Source organism: Prunus persica, chromosome G5 (genome assembly GCF_000346465.2).
Source record: "Prunus persica cultivar Lovell chromosome G5, Prunus_persica_NCBIv2, whole genome shotgun sequence".
Lineage (NCBI taxonomy): Eukaryota > Viridiplantae > Streptophyta > Magnoliopsida > Rosales > Rosaceae > Prunus > Prunus persica.
Genome location: NC_034013.1, coordinates 8,711,315 through 8,733,493, shown reverse-complemented (window position 1 = coordinate 8,733,493; position 22,179 = coordinate 8,711,315). Strand labels below are relative to the sequence as shown.

At 36.0% G+C, this 22,179-nt stretch overlaps 3 protein-coding genes across 4 annotated transcripts; 1 reads left to right on the top strand and 2 right to left on the bottom strand.

The window, feature by feature from the left end:
* LOC18778064 lies at positions 3,684-7,873 on the top strand. The gene is made up of 5 exons (XM_007209491.2): positions 3,684-4,031; positions 4,145-4,222; positions 4,325-4,409; positions 6,340-6,428; positions 7,375-7,873. The coding sequence occupies exons 1-5, from the start codon at positions 3,729-3,731 to the stop codon at positions 7,516-7,518; spliced, it is 699 nt and encodes a 232-aa protein (XP_007209553.1). The 5' UTR covers positions 3,684-3,728; the 3' UTR covers positions 7,519-7,873.
* On the bottom strand, positions 9,518-11,520 carry LOC18776601. Of its 2 annotated transcripts, none has more exons than XM_020564361.1 (4): positions 11,197-11,520; positions 10,675-10,834; positions 10,523-10,581; positions 9,518-10,081 (listed from the first exon to the last, which is right to left on the bottom strand). In XM_020564361.1, exons 1-4 carry the CDS (start codon positions 11,308-11,310, stop codon positions 9,935-9,937), a joined length of 480 nt encoding a protein of 159 aa, XP_020419950.1. In that variant the 5' UTR covers positions 11,311-11,520; the 3' UTR covers positions 9,518-9,934. The 2 variants fall into 2 exon arrangements, with proteins under 2 accessions (XP_020419950.1, XP_020419949.1); XM_020564360.1 differs by having other exon boundaries at positions 9,518-10,090; positions 11,197-11,502.
* Positions 17,790-19,741, bottom strand: LOC18777182 (autophagy-related protein 8f). The gene is made up of 6 exons (XM_007209707.2): positions 19,609-19,741; positions 19,229-19,270; positions 19,062-19,117; positions 18,731-18,783; positions 18,292-18,410; positions 17,790-18,195 (listed from the first exon to the last, which is right to left on the bottom strand). Exons 2-6 carry the CDS (start codon positions 19,263-19,265, stop codon positions 18,092-18,094), a joined length of 369 nt encoding a protein of 122 aa, XP_007209769.1. The 5' UTR covers positions 19,266-19,270; positions 19,609-19,741; the 3' UTR covers positions 17,790-18,091.

Sequence of the window (22,179 nt, the reverse complement as noted above, 5' to 3'; positions counted from 1 at the left end):
AAGAGAAGGAAAACTTCACCATTCATGCCATAGCTATGCGGCATGGGAGGTTCGTTGAAAAGTTTGGTGGTTCATCATCTACTTATAAAGTGAGCCAGGCTTCAGCCATGTTTGAAGTGGGCTCAGGCTCGTGCCGTGCTTGAAGCGGGCTCGGACCAAGCCTGGCATGATTCATTGGACCTATTTTTTAATCCGGCCCAGTTCAATTTTTCGTGCCGTGCCGAGCAAGGCCTACTAATATTCATACTCGTGAAGTGCCATGCCGTACACCATTTAAACGAGCTGAGCTCGTGCAATGCTGGGTCGGCCCGTCTCGTTTAACACCTCTAATGTTAGCTGCATTCCTTTTGAATTTTCTTTTTTTGTCTTTCCCATTAAATTTGTGTCAAGTAAATTCTACTCACATATATCCGTGTATTTAATGCAAAATTCTAATATTTTGTTGTAAAGAGAATAAAGAGTTTTTAAATATATTTTATATATAGATTTATGTGTAAGTGAAATATACTTTACACAAAATGAGTAGGTAATATGAAAGACGGAGAATGTAAGGGCTCGTTTGGTTCATGGGTTGAACTTCTTGGAAATGAACTTCCCCTATATAATCCCATGAGATGGGAATGAAGGATGTTCATTCTCATGTTTGGAAACGTTGGGAAATGATGATCATGAAATGTCATTTTTATACTATTCCTATGTTTAGTTTGTGCAGATTTAGGAATGAAAATTTGTTAGTTTTCCAACAATGCCCTTAACTTTTTTTTTAGGCTTATTTATGTACATGCCTCATGTGCTTTCAAACTTGTCTCATATTATCACCTGGGCTTTGAAATGTCTCAAAATACCCCCCACATATTTAAAAACGGTCTCACGTTACCCATTCCGTCAATATTATAGACGTTCCGATATGTTCTTTGGGCCCCACTTCGTTTTAATCATTAACATTGGAGAATAAGGGTTTTTTCAGCTTCAAAAAAGGGAAAGGGGGTATTTGGGTGAGAATGAGAAATTTCAGCTTTAATATTGAATCTTTAAACTGATTTTTGCAGAAATTGGTTAAATACAAATAAACACAATGGTCTGTTAATTACATTTATTTTGAAGCAATCACAGACTATAATGGTGTATTTGTAGTTTGACGTGAGGAGATGTTTGATTAAAACTGCAGATTGGGTTCTACTTCCTTCTCATGCAGGTTATTTCTCTGCTTCAAAGTTCCTTGATTTTCTGCTTCCACTGAAAACTTGTGTTTCCAAATTGAAGAACACAGAAGTACTCTAAACCTAGTTAATGAATTTGAAGCTAAATCAAGTAATTATAATTTGGGTGGAAAGTGACCATTATGGACCCCAAATTGCCTACATTTTTACCCTTTTTGAATCAATTTTACAAGTAATTGGGTTCTGATTGAGAGATGTATCAAGCTAATGCAGCCCTGATTTACCAAGTTCTGATTGATAGATGATGGGCTTTTAATTTTATCTTAACAGCATAAGATTTGTCAACAACTTTGTAACCTGGAAAACCAGAGACTATTAATGTTAATAACAGAGGAAGCAACAACTTAACTCTTTGTTTAAGTCTGATGATTTGCTTGAACTAATATGTTTGGCCAACTCATTCTAAGTCAACGGTTTCTCATTCCACCGTAGCAATGCTACTTGACAATGGGATCATAACAGATGCATTTAATTCATCTGTTGTTATATGGCAGAGTTTTGATCACCCAACTAATACTTGGCTTCCAGGAGGAAAGCTTGGACATAATAGGCTTACGAAAGAAAAACTAAGTCTTACTCCATGGAGAAACCCACAAAATCCAGCACCTGGCCTCTTTCCTATCTGGGCAGTATCTTTTATGTGATGGAGATTTTTATTTTCCCCTTCATTTCTCCATTCCTTTCCCCATCCAATCTAGATCTTATGAAAGAGAGTGGTGACATGAGCTTGTATCTTGATGTGCTTTCATCTATTTCAAATGGGATATATAAATATATCATTGTTCTTTGTAGTTTGTATCTTCAAGGCGAAGGATTAGGAACTGGGTATAGATTACAAGCTGCAGCAGCAGCAACCCAGCCCAAACAGTGATTTCTTCTCCAGATTCTCCCAAAATTCAAACCCCACCTCAGATTTTGATAAGCCCTAGCCTTCTTCTCCAAATTTCCCCTTCTCACCCAAATACCCCCTTCCTCTTTTCTGAATCTGAAAAAACTCTTATTCTCCAATGTTAAGGATTAAAACGAAGTAGGGCCCGTAGCACATAACGGAACATCTATAATACTGACGAAATGGGTAACGTGAGATCGTTTTTAAAATTATGGGGGGTATTTTGAGACGTTTCAAAGTCCAAGTGGTAATCTGAGACAAGTTTGAAAGCACATGGGGCATGCAAATAAATAAACCTTTTTTTTTATATCACAAAGAAAGAAATACGAAGAGTTTTTCTAAGGTTAAAAACTAGGATTGGCAATGGGTCGTGTCATGTCAAGATTATATACGTGTCAGAAATGCTCAATCCAAACCTAACCCCTTTAATAAACGTGTCATGCACGGGTTAACCCATTAAGTTCTCGTGCAGATTTTGGGTCGTGTCAGGTTGACCCCCTAAGTGGTAGCAACTAAAAGACATTAAAAAAAAATTAGAAAAATGAAGAATAAACAAATAAATGGGTTAGTGGGTTGGCAGGTTACATGGGTATTTTAGCTGATTGGCGGGTTGACCCACCATGACCCGTTTTATTAAACGGATTATATAGGTATTTTAGCGTGTTGGCGATTTGACCCGAAACTTGTCAGTTTATTAAATAGATCATGGCGGGTTTACCCAAAAAGAACCAAAATTTTAAATGTGCAGGTTGAACCTGCTAAATTCTCGTGCGAGTTTTGAGTCGTGTAACAGGTCATGCCCAAAATTGCCACCCCTAGTTAAAACATTGTATTTTAAAAATAGAATAGGGGTAAGTTAGTCATAAAAAATTGCATTAACTACTTTCCCAAGTAGGGGGAAAAAATTCGCAAACTCAGCCAAGGGTATGAAATTCCTCCCCACATGGGAAGTCCATACTAGTAAGTCCATAATTGCATTTCCAAAAGTACACTTATCAAACATGGGAATGCAATTTCAAACTCATTCTCAAGCTCCTAAACCTTGAACCAAACGGGTCATAAGATGGGAAGGAAGCTAGCTTTTCAAACTCGGAAGAGTGCTAGCTACCTTGTGTGTTGCTTTTCCCTTTTTGCATTTCCCATTCATTTTGTGCCACGTATATTCCATGAACATATGAATTTATGTATTTAATGTGTTCAAAAACCTTTTAATTATTTTTTAATTAAAATATTAATATTTTACATTACATATATAAGATTTATGTGTAAATTAAACGCATGTGACACAAAATAAATGAAAAAAACAAAATAAAAAAGGCAATAGGAAAAAGTAGCTAACATTCTTCTTTTGCTATTCTAAAATACAAAGACTCTCCCAATGGCAAAACATTCCTACCAATTTACCAAACACCACGCAATTTTTTGGCCAACTGAGAGAACGGATAGAGACTAAAGATGAGCAAAGCAGGAAAAAGACAGTTATGTACATTATTTAATCGACCGGTTGTCGTTTACAATATCGTAAACGACAATCAGAAACGCGTCGTTCGTATGGCTAACCAAAGCTCGAAAATTGGACTCAGGAGAGAGAGAGAGAGAGAGAGAGAGAGAGAGAGAGAATGGAAAAATCACTAGCAGAGCTGGAGCGATTCCAAACCCAAATCCTAGAACGCATATCAAAGTTCGAGCTCGCCTCCTCTGCCTCTCTTCCCCAACACAGCTCTACCCCCATCCCTACCTCGACTCAAAACGACGCCATCGGCGCCACAGAAGCTCGTCTCTCCGCCATTCTCCGCGCCAATGGCGTGAAAGACTTCGCCTTCAAGAGGGTACCTGCCGATTACTACGATTGGTCTCTCGATGACCGGCGCGACGTTCTCGGCGCCGCCTCCGTCCACCATCTCTGCAAAAGCATTGTCTTGGTACCCAACTCATTCAACTCAAATCTCCAATCTGAAATCCCTCTTCAATTCCCCTTGCATTCTGCTTTTTCTTTTTTGAATTATTTATTTGGACCTTGTATTGCATTTCCCAGGTTAACACTCAAGCCCAATCTAGTGTGGTTGATTGTAGTGACCGCAACAATTCAAAGTATTATGTTGTGGTCGTTCAGGTAACTTTTTTTTTTTTTTCAACGGATGTGTTTAAAGTTAAGACATTTATAATGCTGGTGTATGAGTTGCGTGAAATTTGGACCCTTTTGTTTTGGGTGCAGTATACTGCTCGGTTTAATGCTGAAGCTGTAAAGAACTTCTTGTATTCGCTCAACGAGGGGAAGATAGCCAAGAAAAAGTTCAACTGTTAGTTCTCTTGTTCTATTAAAATCAAAGACTTCTTAAGATGTTCTGAAGTTTTGCAATTTTTGTATGCCAAACTAGGATCTATGCTGTTTGCATGTTGAAGTTAATTTTATTTTTCATTGTTCAGAAATTTTGGATAGCCGTAAATGCATTTAAGTACAATGTTAAAAAAAACAAAGAATGGATAATGCCAATACTGTCAAGTAGGTGGCAAACTAGCAATGTGAGTTAGTACTTATTAGTACTTAGTAGTAGGTTTTGTGTTCGGACTCTGGTGATATTAGATTTATATCTTTTCTGGTGAATGCATTATTCGTACTACGAAAATTGGCGCAAAGATGGGTTTTTATTGTCACATAAAAAGAAATAGCAATGTGATTTTGGGGTAGGTGATTGTGGTGTGTTTAGATGCTGATGTTACTAAATTATGCACCTCATTGTTTGATAACATGAGAATGGTCCAATTCCGTTCTATGTTTCTTTTGTATTACTCCATTTTAATGCTGTTATCATCCTTTCTTTTGAGATCTACTGTAAGAAGTGTCTTAAAATTTGCTGCATTGTTTGGCTTTTCTGGTTCTACTATTCTTCAGATGGCTTTATGCATGACCACCTCAGATTCCTCCTATTTCTTTCTTCAGTTCTCAAAAAACGTTGGTCCAACTCTTCGCACATAGTTCTTCTTGGTAACATGTTATCCAACAAAACGGTATCCAGGATTTTATCTGTGCGTAAATCAAATAAATATCCTTTCTGCTTGAACCTTCTCCTCATAGGAGATGCATTCCAATGCTACTGGATAACATTTTTTCGTAACCATTTTTGCCTCAATCGAAAGCTGACGGGAAAAAATGTTATTCAAACTCCATTTTATGTTTCTTTTCTATTCCTTCTGTTTATTCTGTAATCATTTTTATATCCACTGTATAATTATTCAGAAAATGTCTGCAATGTTGGCTTTTCTAGTCCAACTGTTTTTTTGATGGCTTTATTCGTGATCCTCTTAGATTCCTCCTTTTTTTTTTTTCTCACTCTCTCAAAGAAAGTTGGTCCAACTCTTTGCACATAGATCTTCTTGGGAACCTAATCTTCCAACAAAATGGTTTCCAGACTTTTATCCGTGCGTAGATCAAACTATCCTTTCTGCTTGAACCTTCTCCTTAAACCCATGGAGATGTGTTCCAATGTTATCAGATAACATTTTTTCTTAATGCATTTTTGCTTTAGTGGGCAGTTGATTTAAAACAACAAAAAATTTGCTCCACGTCCATGCTATGGTACTTCAGTATTAATCCTGTTTTATTCCTATGGTCATCCCTCTTTTTCACATCCACTGTAGAAGTATTACAAAAGTTCCTTCAATGCCAGCCTTCCTAGGCAAACTGTTTTTGATACGGCTTTATTCCTATCTTCTCAGATTCCACCCATTTCTTCCTTCACTCTCAGGGGAAGTTGGTCCCACTCTTTTCACATGGTTCTTCTTGGGAACTCCAAGAAAATGCCTTCCAGGATTTTGTACGTGTGCAAATAAAAATACTAATAATTTTTGTGTGAGCCTTCTCCTTTAAATCCATAGAGACATGTTCCAATGTTATTGTATAACATATTCATTCTTAACCCTTTCCTGCCTCGTCGGACAGTTGAGGAAGAAAAAAAAAAGAGGACTGTCCAATTCCAGTCTATGTTTCTTTTGTATTACTCCTGTTGTTTTATCATAAACCGTCGTTTTGTATTTCTAAGTATATACCGTGGAAGTGTTCAAAAGTTCTCTGCAAGAGAAAAAAAAAGTGTTCCAAAATATGCTGCATTGTTGGATTTTCTTTCAGTTCTCCGTTATGAGTTTTTTAATATGTTTATATCTTCAAGGTTTACATTAAATTTTTCTTATTGTATTTCAGAAGGTGATAATGTTTGTTATTTGATTATGCAGTGAGGCTTGCACCTGAGGAAACTTCAGTAGAATTGACTGGATTTGAGCACAACGGAGTTACATGTGTTGGCATGAAAACAGGCATTCCGGTGAACACTTGTTTCTTTCATCTATTTACTACGTATTTGTTGCCCTTTGGAGTTGGAATTGTTTTTTGTGGTCTCGTGGTACCAGAATTATTTTTGCTTGACTTGTCACTCAAGATCCTTTGCCTTTGCATCTGTCCCTTGAAAATTGTAAAACCAATTAACTGATTGCTCAGAAGTCTGATGTGATTGATTAGATGAAACTAGGATGGAAACTGTATCTAAATTGTGGTCCATTTCTTTTAAACTTTCTGTAACATGCTCTCAAGGTTTCATAAGCTTATACAACAACTGTAAACATTACCTCCCTACAACTATAAGCTACACCTGTGCTGTCCTGTGTTCTTGAGACAAACTACTTCAGTTCCCTTTCATGATAAGCTCCAGCACAGAAGGACCCGAGGTTCAATTGCCAGGAACCCTGTTTATAAGTTCAGTCATGCCAACCTTCATACCAGCTGTTGAGCTGGTCCACTTTTCAGATATCAACTGTCTATTAGTCCGAGAGTGTCAAGTTTTGGGTTGTCAAATGGTGGTCCATTGTATTGGTTGTATTTGATTAACGAGTGTCTGCCAGTCTGCCACATCTTCCAAAAGAAGGTATTTATTTTGAGAGGTAGATTATTTAGCTAGGTTTGTTAGACAGCAAACACTCTTTTGCGTGTGTTTGCACATGCATTAGTGTAGGGAGTGTATTATAATGTCTGAAGTACTTAGAAAATGCTTGAACAGTGGATACTCATTTTCCTATCATGGGTCATATGATGTATCATAAACTAGAAATCACAAAACATTATGAAATGACATTGTAGTTATTGTCTGTGATGACCACAACCTAGCACTTTCACACTAAATTTTAGTAAGCATAAGATTAGATGAATTTGCATATGTGTGTAGACAGATTTTGCTCTTCTTAATGTGATGATGTATGGGTTGGTTTCACTTTCAGGTGATCTTGGATGAAGCAATTCAGAAACTTAGTCCTGATTTCTTCTGGTTGGGGGGTGGCGAGATCGATCTGAAGCTGGGCATCAGAACCTCTGAATTTATAAACTTCGTTAAACCTTTTATTGTCAGCTGCAGCAGTACTTGATTAATCTAAAGAAACCACAATCCAAATTTATAAAAGAATACTTCATCAAACAAGAGCGCATATTGAACCGCTGGTCCTGCCAATCTTGAATCTTGATTAGCTTATTTTTGGTTGAATATTTGTGCTACCAGACATAAATATCTAGTTACTATCATGTAGCTTTTACTCGCACCAAAGATCGATTCATTTCAAAACGTTGTGGCCCATAACCAACCACTGTAGTTTGTGTATAGAGCATGTGCTGGTTTCTTGCCAGCTTGTGAAACTCAGCCCCTATATGGAAGATTTTGTGAATTGCTACTGCTTTCTTAGATACCGAACATGGGCAAACATATAATTTGGCTATTTTGTTTTACTTATTTCCCTACCATTTCTAAGTCACCAAAATGGAATGTGGAATTCATTGTAAAGTGGGGGCATGGTGTCAACAATTTGTGAAACATATCCGTCTCTGAAGTGTGGTTAATTAGAAAGTAGGTAGCTATATACTTTCAGAGGAGGAAGGTTAGCGTCAACTATTGATGCATGTGGACCTCACAATGCATTAACAACTTAAAATCACTCGTAAGCACATTAACAACTCAAAATCACTCATTTGTACATGCGCGATTGAATCTATCATAATTTAACTCAAAATCACTCATTTGTACATGCGTAACTGAACCTAGTATAATTTGGTCCCCGACAGAAAAGCAGCAAGCCTTAGCAACCAACTAATTGAACGTGATTATTTTGGATGCACCTTCCTGGTCTTTTTAAGAGCAGCTCCAGCGAGGGAGCCCAGCCCGAGGCGAGGGCAGGAAAAAAAAAAAAAGTCGCTCCAGCGTACAGCCCAGGCCCGGGGGTGGTGTGGGACCCACCAACTCGGGCCAGCCCGAAGGCGAGACCAGCCCGAGGTCCAACTCGCGTGTTGCTGACGTCAGCCTCGCGTCACGCTGACGTCAGCGCGCCAGGTCCAAGGTACGCTGCCACGTGTCGCCTCCCCAGCCTTCCGATCTGCTTCTCCAAATTAATCCAACGGCTGAGGCTTTTTTGGGCAATAAAAATATGAAAAAAATCGTAAATGTTTTTAAAAAATTCTGATATTTTTTTTCTATAAATACCTATCAATACCCTTCACTTTCAACACCAATCCTCATACATTTCATTATACTTCTACTATTATTCACTCTTTACTCAACATTTTCCTCTATACCTTATTTCCATTTTCAACATTTAAGTAAATGTCTTTGTCCTTTTACTTTAATTTATTTTTATATTACTCCATTTACTTAAGTTTACAATGTAAATAAGGAAGTACCCCCCATTTGGATTCAAATAAAAATACTAGAAAATCAAATTCCCACCAAATCAAAATATGAAAAATCGGTTTTAGTGCAAAATACGATTTAGGCTAAAAATGATGGCTCATTAAGTCAATATATACTTCATATTAAAATCCCATAAAATCAAGTTTTCTTATTTGATGTGTAAGGAATAAAAGCCGCCAAAAATTATCTTGAGAAAATAATTATTCCGAAAAACCATTTTTCATACTTAGCCAATATTGCACCTCCGCTAAAAAAATTATGGGTCCGCCCGTGTCTATAAATACCAACCAATACTCTTCACTTTTAACACCAAATCCTAATTTTTTTTTTTAAATGAATACCAACCAATACAACTAATAAAATAAAATCTTATCCGATATGAATAGTATTGACACGTAGGAACCCAAAAATCTTATCCGAAAATATTATCCAAATTAATTATTTAAGTAAAAAAAAGTTGTGAAAAAACAAAAAAATGAATAGTAATTGCCCTTAGCCATGGCAATGGGTGGAAACTCAAAATACTATTTGCAAGGGCAACCACTATTCACGTGAATAGTGGCTGCCCTAGCTCCCCCCTTGCCATGGCTAAGGGCAAATGGGTGGAGTTGCTCTAACGTGCAGCTTATTTGACTAGACCAATCACTCGAAATGGAGAAACTTGGAAATACCACCCAAATGGATGACAATGACAACACAAGCAAGAAGGTTTCCATGCGACACATCCATGTAATATGTTTCACTTAGATTACAATCCTTTATTATTCCGTCAACCTAAAAACACACATAGAAACAATAAAAAAGAGGAGCCATCATCCATCAAATCACCATTTTGTCACTACTGGACTTGTCACTGTTGCAGCAAAGGAAAACACGTGTTCTGTATCAATCACGAGGACAGAATCTTTCTTTTTTCTTCTTCTTCTTCTTCTTTTCCAAGGTTTTGCAAGAGAGTTTTTATTTATATTTATTTTTCTTCTATAGACCAGGTAAATTACAAACACCTTTCCCACCAACCAAGGACAAATCACTATATAATTTTTCTTTAAGTGCTAGCTAGCTAGAAATGAAGTAAATTCCACCAGAAGCAGAAAATCCGGATATGTCTAGGACTTTCTATTGTGAATGGGTGGCTTCCTGTGAGGTTGTGCATAATCCATAACACCTACGACCTCAATAGCTTCATCTTCCTTCGAATCTTTGTCTTCCTCCATGTTATGTGTTGCAGATCCCAGTAATGTCCGTGCCTGCCTCTTCAATCCCTAAAATCATACAGCATCAATATTCATATGCAATAATTTCCATGCAAAATATAATTGATATAGATACATATATGTAAAGATTATCTTATCACGAGTCATGACAATTGCAAATACTGAATCGATCTGATTCATCGATTAAGTTCTCTTAGCATATTAATATGTGAATCAGATTCACAATCTAGCTCATAAACATAAGACTCATAACATAATTAGGTTTTACACACCTTTTTTTTTCTCAGCCCTATTATATGTATGTATCATGTATCTCACAAACGGCTATATGTACAGTGCATGCATGAGCAGACCACATGCCCTGATTTCCTCACAGGGGACATGGTTACAGTAGATATGGCCACTTGCACCACCAGTGTAACAGAGATCATTCAAAACAATCTAATAAAAATACTAAATTGCACCCAGTAACTTATATACCTGCATTTCAATCAATTTCTTCAGCTCAACCTGGGAAGATAATGCAATAATATCATATCCTGCACACCACCATGCATATCTTCATCATCAACAAGAATATATATACAAAACCAAAAAATAATGACCTAATTGATTCGAAGATTTATAAGAACCTGAGGCTGGTCCATTGGCATGCCCTTGTTTCCTCAAAAGAGCCGTCGGGATACTTTCATGGGTGAATGTTTCAGCGTTTATTTGTTGTGCTTGGTATTCAACTGAGATGGTAGGCATCATCGATGACTTTAAAGTCTCACTTAAGACTTTCGCTACATCCTGCACCAACCCTAAAATAATTAGGCCGCTTCAATAAGTTAAAACTAATAATCACTTAAGTTATTAGATTTCTTTCATATGTTTCGCACGTTGTATGTGTCTATCTTTGTCAGCACGTGATAGGGTCATGTGATGAGACACATGGTTTGCTTTCAACCGGTGATGGGAAACAATTAAGTACTCCAGATTATCGCATGCAGTTCTAACAATTCAACAAGGTACTATGATGACCAATTTTTTTTGGTTAAATAACAATAAATAAGGCATGTGTGCACCACATGATGGAATTAAAACTCCATGGCAGAACTTCTCAAAATATTATGTACAAGAATTTAATCAGATGTTGAAATATTTGCACCCACCTCAACAGAATGGTAGGATTTACTGCCACTTTGCTTATCAACAAGGCCTAGAAGTCGGGAATTGCATGCATGGATAGAAAGACAAAGAAAAAAGAGAAGAACAATGGAAGACATATTATGAGAGAGACAAAAGAAATTGGAGATTATGATCTGAAGGATTTGAAGACTTAAAGTCACACACAGACGATGAGAATATGTAATGGAAATAACTGAAAGTCTTGTATATGTGAGTGGGTTAAGTGTTAGGTTTTGCAGAGTATTTGTAGTGAGAGGGGAAGGAAGAGCAATAAATGCAGGTTGTGTATGGGACTATAACCGTTCTTAAAGAGAACATGCAGGTGTTTGGGTGATGAACCTGTAAAACCAAACTTGAGATATTGGGGGCTCCCCTTGTCCCCTTTTCCCTTCATCTCTCACTTTTTAATCAATTGGAGGGCCCTAAGAAGCTGAAAACCATTATATGAGCTACGTATCTAGTAGACATAATGCATGGGAATAGATATTGAGAGAGGGAGGAAAGTGAGTTAACTCCAAAATTAACGTAAATATGTATAGGCGTATTACACTTACGAATTACATTTCTGATAAATGTGAGATCCACTTGTATATGTGAATTTTACTCTTATTAGAGAAGTATTCATCATAAGTAAATATCATACATGTAGCATCACCAGATGATTTATAAGAATTTTTTGGCGAGGTGAAGATTTGAGTAAATTTGGTCTCCAACCCATGTATTTCTGAAGGATCCCCCATTCCATGTTTTTGTGTGAAAAAGTATTATTACATTATGGCTTTCTACTTTTTACCATAGCTAACATATCTTTACTCTAGTGATTTTAAGATGTCTGATTTCAGTCAATTTTAATTATATAAAAAATTATTCGAATTCGAGTGTAGAAAGATGAGTACATTGTATTATCCAACTGACCTAATTCACGTATGCGCCATTAATCACACAGATAAAACACAAGTTATTGTAACTAGTTAAGTTAAATGAGTGAAATTGACTTGGGTAAGAGATTGTATGAAGTTGTAAATGAAGTTTGGAAGAAATTGAAAGGACCCATAAGTGTCCAAGAATGTAGTGGGAGGTAGGGACATGGGATGAGGAGACAAAGGAGCATGGCCAGACCGTCAAATGCAGCTCCTTTGTGGACACGGAAAGGTCCACCATTCCCCACCAGCGTCGGTATTTAGTATGCACTCTACGTGGCATGTACTCCATGTGCCTCACACTTGCTTTTCCCGCCACATCACCCCCGCCTTGGCCAAATAGTTTGGATTGTTTTGTTTTTTCAGTTTAACAGCTATTGGGCCTAGGCCATTTTAAAACCTGTGGGTCAGCCTACCATGAACATGTACGAGACCAATTCATTCGTAGTATCATCGGGCGGCTATATTTATTTTTGATACGTGACACCTAATGGCAAGACGGTATTCTTTTTAAAATAGTACAGCCGCACGGCTATACTCCATGTTTTTATTTTTTTTCAAAATAGACTTCTGTTGACACGTGGTGCCTATCGCTAGGGAACCACTTTTTTATATTTAAAAAAGAGTATAGCTATGCAGCTATACTCATTTTGTTTATTTTTTTAAAAACAGTGTAGCCGCGCGGCTATCCTATTTTACACATGGGTGCCTTTGCGCTCTGTAGTAAAGCCAGGCGGCTATACCCGATTTATTTATTTTTTTTCAAAATTTGTATAGCCGTGTGGCTTTACTAGTTTATTTATTTATTTTAAAATTGTCTTTCATAAATAATATAGATGAGCGGCTATAGGCTTTTACATATATATACACATATATTTTTCAATAATACATCAATGTTTTATATACGTCTCACGTTTTTTTTTAAAAGCAAATAGACAATAGTCGTATTGTACATGCACGTATGTATTTCTAACATTTAACACACGTATTTTTTACAAAAATTTTAATAAGACACACAAAATTCACGTATTATACAAATAATTCTCACATATTATTGAATAAGAATAATATATTGAAATATTATATAGTAGAAGATTAATATTTACTTTGGATATGTTGAAACTAGCAAATTAAGATCTATAAATTACAAGTAGGAAGGTCCTTTTTTCAGTTTTCCTTTTTTTTTATTTTATTAAATCGTATAGCCGAGCGGCTTTACCTTTAAATATATTGTATTTAAATATTCTCGCGGGGCGGTTATACTACGATTTTTTATTAAAAACATAGTATAGCCGCGCCCGGCTATACTTTATTTTTGACACGTGGCACCTTATGGCTAGAGGGTATTCTTTTTATATAATTTTAAAAAAATCGTACAGCCGCATGGCTATACTCCATGTTTTTATTTTTATTTTTTTTATATAGACTTCTGTTGACACGTGGCGCCTATCGCTGGGAGTGTTAAATTAAAAAATAGTATCGTCAATCGGCTATACTCATTTTTTAAATATTTTTTAAAACAGTATCGCCGGGCGGCTGTACTATTTTACACGTGGGTGCCTTTGCGGTCTTCAGAGTATAGCCGAGCGGCTATACACGATTTTTTATTTTTTTTCCAAAAATCGTATAGCCGTACGGCTTTGCAGGTTTTTTTTTTATATATAATAATTTTAAAATTGTCTTTTATAAATAGGATAGACGAGTGGCTATAGACTTTTACATATATATACACATATATTTTTCAATAATACATTAGTGTTCTACACACGTCTCACATTTTTTTAAAAAGCAAACGTACAATATTTTGTATTGTACATGTACGTACATATTTCTAACATTTACTACATGTATTTTTTACAAAATTTTCAGTAAGACACACAAAATTCATGTATTATACAAATAATTCTCACATATTATTGAATAAGAATAACATAGGTTATAAAAAAAAAATATATTGAAATATTATATAGTGGAAGATTAATATCTACTTCGGATATGTTGAAACTAGCAAATTAAGATCTATAAAGTACAAACTAATGCAAATAGGAAGGTCCTTTTTAAAATAAAAATAAAAATTATTAAATAGTATAGCCGGTCGGCTTTACCTTTTAAATATAATGTATTTAAATAGTATCGCCCTGCAGCTATACTATGATTTTGTATTTAAAAAAATAGTATAACCGGGCTGCGATACTTATTTTTGACACGTGGTGCCTTATGGCTAGAGCGGTTTTTTTTTTTTTTAAAATAGTGCAACTGCACGGCTATACTCTATGTTTTTAATTTTTTTTTTAAAATAGACTTCTGTTGACACGTGGCGCCTATCGCAGGGGTCCACTTTTCATATTAAAAAATAGTATAGCTAGGAGGCTACACTAATTTTATTTTATTTTAACAGTATAGCCGTGCGGCTATACGAGATTTTTTAATTTTTTTCAAAAATAGTATAGCCATGCGGCGTTACGTTTTTAAAAAAAATTGTCTTTCATAAATAGTATAGACAAGCGGCTATAGGCTTTTACATATATATATATATATATATTTTTCAATAATACATTAGTGTTCTATACACGTCTCACTTTTTTTAAAAAGTAATTGTACAATAGTCGTATTGTACATGTACGTAAGTATTTCTAACATTTAATACACGTATTTTTTTCAAAATTTTCAGTAAGACACACAAAATTCATGTATTATACAAATAATTCTCACATATTATTGAATAAGAATAACATATGTTACAGAAATATATTGAAATATTATTTATGTTTGTCACAACATAATTTGTAGCTCATATTGTCAACGGTTAACAATTATTCACGTGACGTTGAATTACTAACCTTATCTTTCATTAACAATTGCTCATGTGACGTTTGATTACTTGTTCTAGCATTCTTTGTGTGCTATGCTTGGCTCATATCATGCATGTTTGTATCAAATATGACCAGCCTCTCATGCCATGACACGTGGAAGGAACCTAACACCAAACAGGGTTCAGAAGCTCAAGCTGGCCAACCCAGCCTTATGAGCGGTGGGTGTCTTACCGATTCTACACTGGCCAACCCAGTCTCGCAGGCTCACAATTGATAGTCGGCAAGTGCACTCGTCACCCCCTGCCGATTTAACCTCCCAAAATGTATCTTGCAAGAATCTATTGGGTTCCTTATTGGTATACTCTATAGGACATATGGCAGCCCCCCAAGCTATTCCCATGAGTCCCACATCGAAAGTTTACGCCAAGAGGACACCCAAAACCTCTATAAATAAAGCCCATTGCCCCTAGGGCACAAGGTAATAGTTACTTGACACTTATGACATTGCCTTGTCTATAACGAACTCATATCTCCTTCAACTAACTTTAGTATTGAAGGGCCTTCGGTCGATATCATACCTGTGCCTTAGGTCTCACTCCTTGTTCTTCCATTTCTCTCCTTGCAGATAACCTTCAGCCTACCGAAGGGAAGCTCTTACTGAAGGCAGATCACACCACATCATATCTTTAAGTTTGGGCCCACTTTTGTTCATCTAGTTTTGAGCACAAACAAGGCATAACCCATTTGACAAAGTTATTTCTCAAAGAAAAATCGATCTACACAAGCAAAACGATAAAGTTTGTCTCTTTAAAACTAAGGAGGAGCTCCTCGTAAAAGGACCTACTAATGTAGTGGTTTGGAGAAATTGCTTCCCCCCCCCCCTCCCCCCTCCCCAATAAAAGGAAAGGTCTTGGGTTCGAGTCCTAGCATCCTTGTAATCACCCCTCTCAATAGGAAATATCCTCAAAACAAAAAACAAAAAAAACAAAAAAGAAGGAGCTCATCCTGAGATTTTGACACTTCTCAAATTCCAAAACAAAGAAAGTTAAAAGAATTTCAAAATAAATAAAATTGACTAGTCTCAGAATCCCATTTGTTTTAAGGAGGTGTTTCTCCCCAATTTTAAGGAGTCAAGCTTTTTCTTTTGACAAGTATCTTAAGTTCTCAAAGTTTTTCCCTTGGCTTGTAACAAATTTAGCTTGTTTCAAAAGTTTAATGAACAATTAAGAAAGTCTGTTTAGGAAAGTACAATTTCATACCTACAAGTCATCTCCAAGTTTAACTAGCAGAAGCTCAAGTCCAACGAACAATTAATAAATTGTGTCTAGAAAAAGAAAAACATATAATATCTACAAGTTATCTGCTCTTAGAGCATTTCCACCACTGAGGGGGAGCCTTGACAAGAAGGGGCCCAAGCACCCAAAGGCAACTCCAGCGCAAGAGTTCCAGTCTGGGCAAACAATGGGCCCCCAGCAACCTGGGCAAGCCCACTGGAAAGTTCAGCCTGAGCTGCTGCTTGGGCAAAATGACATGATGCTGACGTCAGCAACTAAAGAAAAAAAAAGGAAAAAAATACCAAAAAATTTGAATTTTTTAAAAATAAATACCTAGCCATATTCTTTACTTCCCACACTAAAAACTCTATACAAATTCATCTCCTCATATCTCATGTGAGTAATAATTGCCCTTACCCTAGCCCATAAACTCCAGCGGTTGCCTTTGCCAGGGCAAAAGGGAGCCCAAATCGTAGGTTGGCATTCCAGTGGGCCTAAGCTGCCCGGGCAGCAGCTGGGTCCCAGCAAATCAAGCTAGCCCAAAGGCAAAAACAGCCTAGGCTATTGCTTGGGTTTGCTGACGTCAGCGATGACATCAGCAACGAATTTTTTATATAAAAAAACAATAAATAATATAAAAAAATACTAGAATTTTCAGAATTTTTTTAATTTTTTTTAAATAAATACTTTGTCATATTATTCACTTCCCACACCAAAAACTCTTATTTACACCAAGGGGTAAGGGGCAGGAAGGAGTCGCTTAACAAGGCACTTCCATTTCTCGCTCATCCGCTCGCAGCTAAAAAGCTATCCTTTGCTTTGATCCATTACTCCTCATATCTCATGTGAATAGTGGTTGTCATGGCAATGGGTGGAAACACCACAAGCCATGTAAGGGCTGCCACTATTTACGTAAATAGTAATAGCTCTTGCCTTTCCTTTGTCCTTTGTCATGGCAAATGAGTGGAATTGCTCTAAGGGTGAAAACAAAATTGCAAGGAATGCCACTATTCACGTGAATAGTGACAGCCCTTGCCCATAGGAGTGGAAGTGCTCTTAGCATAGCATATAGACGTATAGAAGTATAAAAGTTCTTAGCCAACCAAAGCTTCATTAGATTAACAACAGAAGTTGCGTACAAGGCTTGGGTTTGATCAATCTCCCATGACACTTAGACCCAAAGAAAATTAATCCGGCCCATGACAAATACACAGCTCAATCTCTCCCATTTATGGCTTTTGCGCCCCCTTTTAATAATCAGTGTCTTTATCTTTGGGCGTTGAACTTAGAGAGAGAGAGAGAGAGAGAGAGAGAGAGAGAGAGAGAGACGGAAAGAGATAGAGCTTTAAATGTAAGCGTTGAAATGGGGGAAAATCACTCTGTTTTCCTCTCTATTTCTATTTCTTTTTCATGGCCGTCTAGACAATTCTTCCTAGCAATTAACTGGCAGTGAGTGCCGGTGAAGGCACCCGAAAATATGCAGAGATTGATGTTCTAGGCAGCAAACGTTATGTCATAAGGCACATTAGTATGCATTGTGGCATGTCAAAAGATGCAACACGAAGAAAGGTTTGCATTAAAACTTTGGTCAAAGTCACAGCTTCCCATAACCATGACCCAGCCAAAACTGGCAATAAACCGGTAGCTTCATTGAATGATTATGAATAGCAACAAGCAAGAAACTTTAATGTTAAACCGGAGCTTAGAAATTATATACAATATGTGACTATACACATTATCACCACAGAGGTGTTTATGAACTAGGCATGATAAAAGCAGCATCGGATTCAGAACAAGGTAATGAAGATGAAGCGATAAAATCAGGTATGCTGGGACTGGAAGAAAGATGGCGGGTATCCAACTAATCGAGGGCTACAGCGGAACCTGATAACCAAAAGTGTTCTCACCACTGTAAGTGACGTAGAGAAACCCATCTTCATCCTTCTTCTCTTCATATATGGCAGACATGATTGCACCTGCAAAAGACAGAAGACATTATAGATGGGACATGTTCAATCAAAAGGCCAAGCAGAAGGCACCATCCTCTAAAAGACAATTTCACAAGAATTTACCTGTGGGTGGGAGTACATTGTCCACAAATATAAAGATAGCCTTCTCTGCACTCAACTTAATCCTTTTGCGGATAACATAAACGAATTGTCCAACAGTTAGGTCAGCTGGGACAAGGTACCTGTAATTTTCAGATTCCGTTTATAGTCAAAGAAACAGTCAAAAAGCAACGGATGTTGTTGAAATATCATAGAGAGGCAATCAAACATAACCAAATTTTCGCCATTTTACCAATAACGATATATTAAACATAACAAATAAAGAACATCCAACTTAAGGCTTTGGAAGAATTAGATGAGAAAAGAGAGGGCCAGTTAAACTTTGGTCCTAAATTGGAAAGATGTAAACTTTGCTAGAAATTGAACTAAGAAAAACAAGAAAAATGGAATCAACAAGCAGCAATGTTATATATCAGGGATCAAGAGAGAAAGTAAAGCTTACTTTTTCTTATCAATGTTTGGGATATCACTTCTTTCTGCCTTCTCCACAATCACCTTCAAATCATAAAATGAAGATTTTACACACATGGGTAAGAAATCCAAAAAAGAATGCATGCTTGTGGAAACTATTAACACATCTGAAATCAACTTCTCTATTAGCTGATACAATCTCATTAAAACAGACAAGCATAATAATTTACGCAAATTTAGTGCCAGAGACAAATAATACAGAACCATTCAAATAATTTCCTACATAAAAATCATGTGTAAGTATTTCACATCATGGGCAGTAATTGAAAATGGATAACTGAGTTTGGATTTCAAATTCTTACTGGAATTCTATCTGGGTATTTCTCTCTGATCCTAGCAGCCTCTGCCCGTCTCTTCTCTGAAAATAATACAAACCATAAACATCAAAATTCTTTGACTAACGTTCCTTTATTAAATAAACTCGACAAGGTAATAAAAACAACTCTTTGGGCTGAAAAATACTACATACCAAGATCATGTTCTTGCTTGAAGTAACTCTTTGCCATGCTGCCTGAAATTAGCATACAACAGAAGCAAAAAGTAAAAATCAAAAGCAATTCAGTTCAATTACACAAGTTAAAAGTAAACAACATCTTCTTTATCTCTTAATTAACACCCTTGATCAGATGGATTATAAAATATTGAAATTAAAAAGAAAAAAACACAAAATATTACTGAAAATCAAACCCCCATGAAATTCACCATCTAAAACTCAGATTTTGACACACAGAAAGACAATCAGAAGTCAATTCTGACATCAAAAGACTACTGGGTTATTATCAACAGATTATATTAACAGGGTACAAAAATGAAAGGGAGTTAATACGAAATAGTAGATGAAAATCGAACCTCGTGAAGTCTGAAGACGAACCCAGAAAGCAAAAAGAGAGCTTCTTGATCAGAAAGTCCACGAAATCCCGTGAGCTTGGTTTGGTTTGGTTTGGTTTGGTTGACGATGATAATACAGTGGTGGCTTTGCTTTGGGTTTTTCCTATTTATATATTAATTATATTATATAATTTATGATATTTATCTATTAATTTAATAATTTCTATAATTTCTAAAACGAATTGGATGTTTTAGAAAAAGAAGGTTTCTTTATCCGCTCATAATTAATGCATACGTGGCCGAAGTTTATGATTGCGCCCCAAACAAACAGGCCCCACCTAGAAGGTATGTTTCGTTGCTCACAGCTCACTCTGATTGGTTGAGAAACCGTGTTGGAGATGGTTACCGAAGAAAAATGAAACAGTCTTTGCTGATGGGTCCTCCGCTACCTTAATTGGGACCGTTGGATTAGAAGATTGTTTTCTTGATGGAAACTAACGGTTGATCAGATGGGTCCTGCACCGCTGTTAATAAAATGCGAAGTACAGTATCATAACAACTTAGAATATGCCTCTACGATTCCTCATTATCAAATTGCTTAGAAAAGAAGTGCATACTAATTCCACTTCTTGTTAAAATATCTTTTGTTTAAATTGCTAATGATCGGATATACTTATTTAACAAACATAAGGAAATCTTATTTTTGAGCTGTAAAATATTTAAGTTTTAAGTTTTTTTTTCTTCTGGATTGTTCATGAAAAAATTGGTTAAATCGAAAAAAAATTAAATTCGATTTATCCACATTTTTAGTTCAATTTTATCCAATAAACTGTATGTAACCTAAAAAAAAGCTCTTTTAAAAGGTACTTTTATTTGCACTCAACACAAGTATCTTTCCCCACTTAGTAAAATTTAGAGTATCAAATTTACCCCTTAAAAAGAAAAAAAAAATTGAAAAAATTGATGGGTCCTTCAGTTTTTCTTGATTTTGTTATTGAAAACACTTCAGCCCAAATTCAACTTTCTTTGGGCCTTTGGGCCTTTGGGCTGCCCAGATGTAACATTTCTCATATTTCAAGCTTGAATTTTAAATATTTTGTAAAGGATTTTGACCTTATCTCATCTCAATGTAATCCACCGATTCTTTGGGGAGGGGCAGAGTCATTTTTGACTTAGGATATCAATTCAATTGGTTTTTTTTATGTCAAACACCTTGCTCAACACTTCATTGCGTTGATCGGCCTGCAACAAAGGTCAAATGCAGCCATCAAGCTCTCTATTATCATCTTGAATCATAACATATATAATATATAGTTGATTGAACATAGCACGAAAAAAATATAAATTATTGAAGATTGCATAATTCTTTTGGCTCATGTGCCAGATTGTTCATGTTTTTCGTGAAACTAATCAAGTAGCTCATAGACGTGCTTGTTATGCTTTATCTTGATCAGACTTATTTTGTTGATGTGGGGATCCTCCCAATATCATTCAAGATGTTTTGTTAAGTGATCTTAAATAATTGTGATTTTGCTTTAATATAATTCATCGCTTTCTTTCAAAAACAAAAAAACAACCATACAACTTTCAAAATCAAAACCAAACATCAATTATATTCAAAATATTATATACTATTTAACGAGGTAGCTCATAATAATATGATTTTTTTTTTCTAGATGACCAAATCATCATCCGGAAACTTTTGTTTCAGTGAGAGGGACTTGAATTGAAACAAGATAATTTTCTTTTTTTAGAGGGAAACACATGGTCTTCGCACTTCTTTTGATAGCTTGCAGCCACCATTTAGCTTAAGCTAAGACAATGAAAGAGGAGGAGGAGATAGAGGCACAATGGACCCTAAGCAAACAAGAAAATCAAGCCAAAAGCAAACCTTGTCTGCTAGCTTAACCACTTTACAATTCTATATGCAAATGAATTAGATTGCAATGACTTGTGATCATTTGCTTTTTAATCATGGCCACCAGACAAACACCTAACCTTAATGACTTATCATTCAATAAAGTGTACAAAAAGACAGTAATATATGACCTATGTATAGCTAATAACCTTAATTTTCTAAACATTGGGACTTGTCCACACCCAGTTTTGTAATTGAAATTTTTTTTCAGCTTTAAGTTGCATGGAAGAAGTTTTTATAACTTGCAATTAAAGTCATAAAGTTTTACATCTTCAAAAAGCTAAATAAAGTTATCTGTATTGCAAACAAAAGCTCTTTACTTTTTAGTTTAAAAAATTAGAGCATCTCTAACAGAAGTAGCTTAATAAAGGTTGTCGAATCAGTTAGAGATTCTCTAATTACTGAGTAACACGTAAGGGTGCTTATAAAGTAAAGAGGGTATATAGGATTGAACAAAAGATATGAATTACTTATGTGGTTATACATCATCATTCATGGAGGTTAATTTGGATGGTTTAATTAAACATTCATGTAAATTGCTCTTTGAGCTAGCTCCTTACCAGAACATGTTCTCCAAGAAAATATATGGGCTCTTAAAACCAAACCCAAGGAAGCCTTGGAACTTTGGGCTTCTGTAACGTTTGAAGTTTTCTCTTCTTTTTTAATTTATCTAC

What these genes read in the sequence shown, in the direction of transcription:
- LOC18778064 (XM_007209491.2), top strand. Translation starts at nt 3,729, where the DNA reads ATGGAAAAATCACTAGCAGAGCTGGAGCGATTCCAAACCCAAATCCTA. An exon ending in TCTGCAAAAGCATTGTCTTG is followed by an intron (nt 4,032 to 4,144) that starts GTACCCAACTCA and finishes TGCATTTCCCAG; the next exon opens with GTTAACACTCAAGCCCAATC. An exon ending in AGCCAAGAAAAAGTTCAACT is followed by an intron (nt 4,410 to 6,339) that starts GTTAGTTCTCTT and finishes TTGATTATGCAG; the next exon opens with TGAGGCTTGCACCTGAGGAA.
- LOC18776601 (XM_020564360.1), bottom strand. Translation starts at nt 11,310, where the DNA reads ATGTCTTCCATTGTTCTTCTCTTTTTTCTTTGTCTTTCTATCCATGCA. An exon ending in AATCCTACCATTCTGTTGAG is followed by an intron (nt 10,835 to 11,196) that starts GTGGGTGCAAAT and finishes GGGTTGGTGCAG; the next exon opens with GATGTAGCGAAAGTCTTAAG. An exon ending in TGCCAATGGACCAGCCTCAG is followed by an intron (nt 10,582 to 10,674) that starts GTTCTTATAAAT and finishes GGTGGTGTGCAG; the next exon opens with GATATGATATTATTGCATTA.
- LOC18777182 (XM_007209707.2), bottom strand. Translation starts at nt 19,265, where the DNA reads ATGGCAAAGAGTTACTTCAAGCAAGAACATGATCTTG. An exon ending in CAAGCAAGAACATGATCTTG is followed by an intron (nt 19,118 to 19,228) that starts GTATGTAGTATT and finishes TATTATTTTCAG; the next exon opens with AGAAGAGACGGGCAGAGGCT. An exon ending in CCAAACATTGATAAGAAAAA is followed by an intron (nt 18,411 to 18,730) that starts GTAAGCTTTACT and finishes TGAAAATTACAG; the next exon opens with GTACCTTGTCCCAGCTGACC.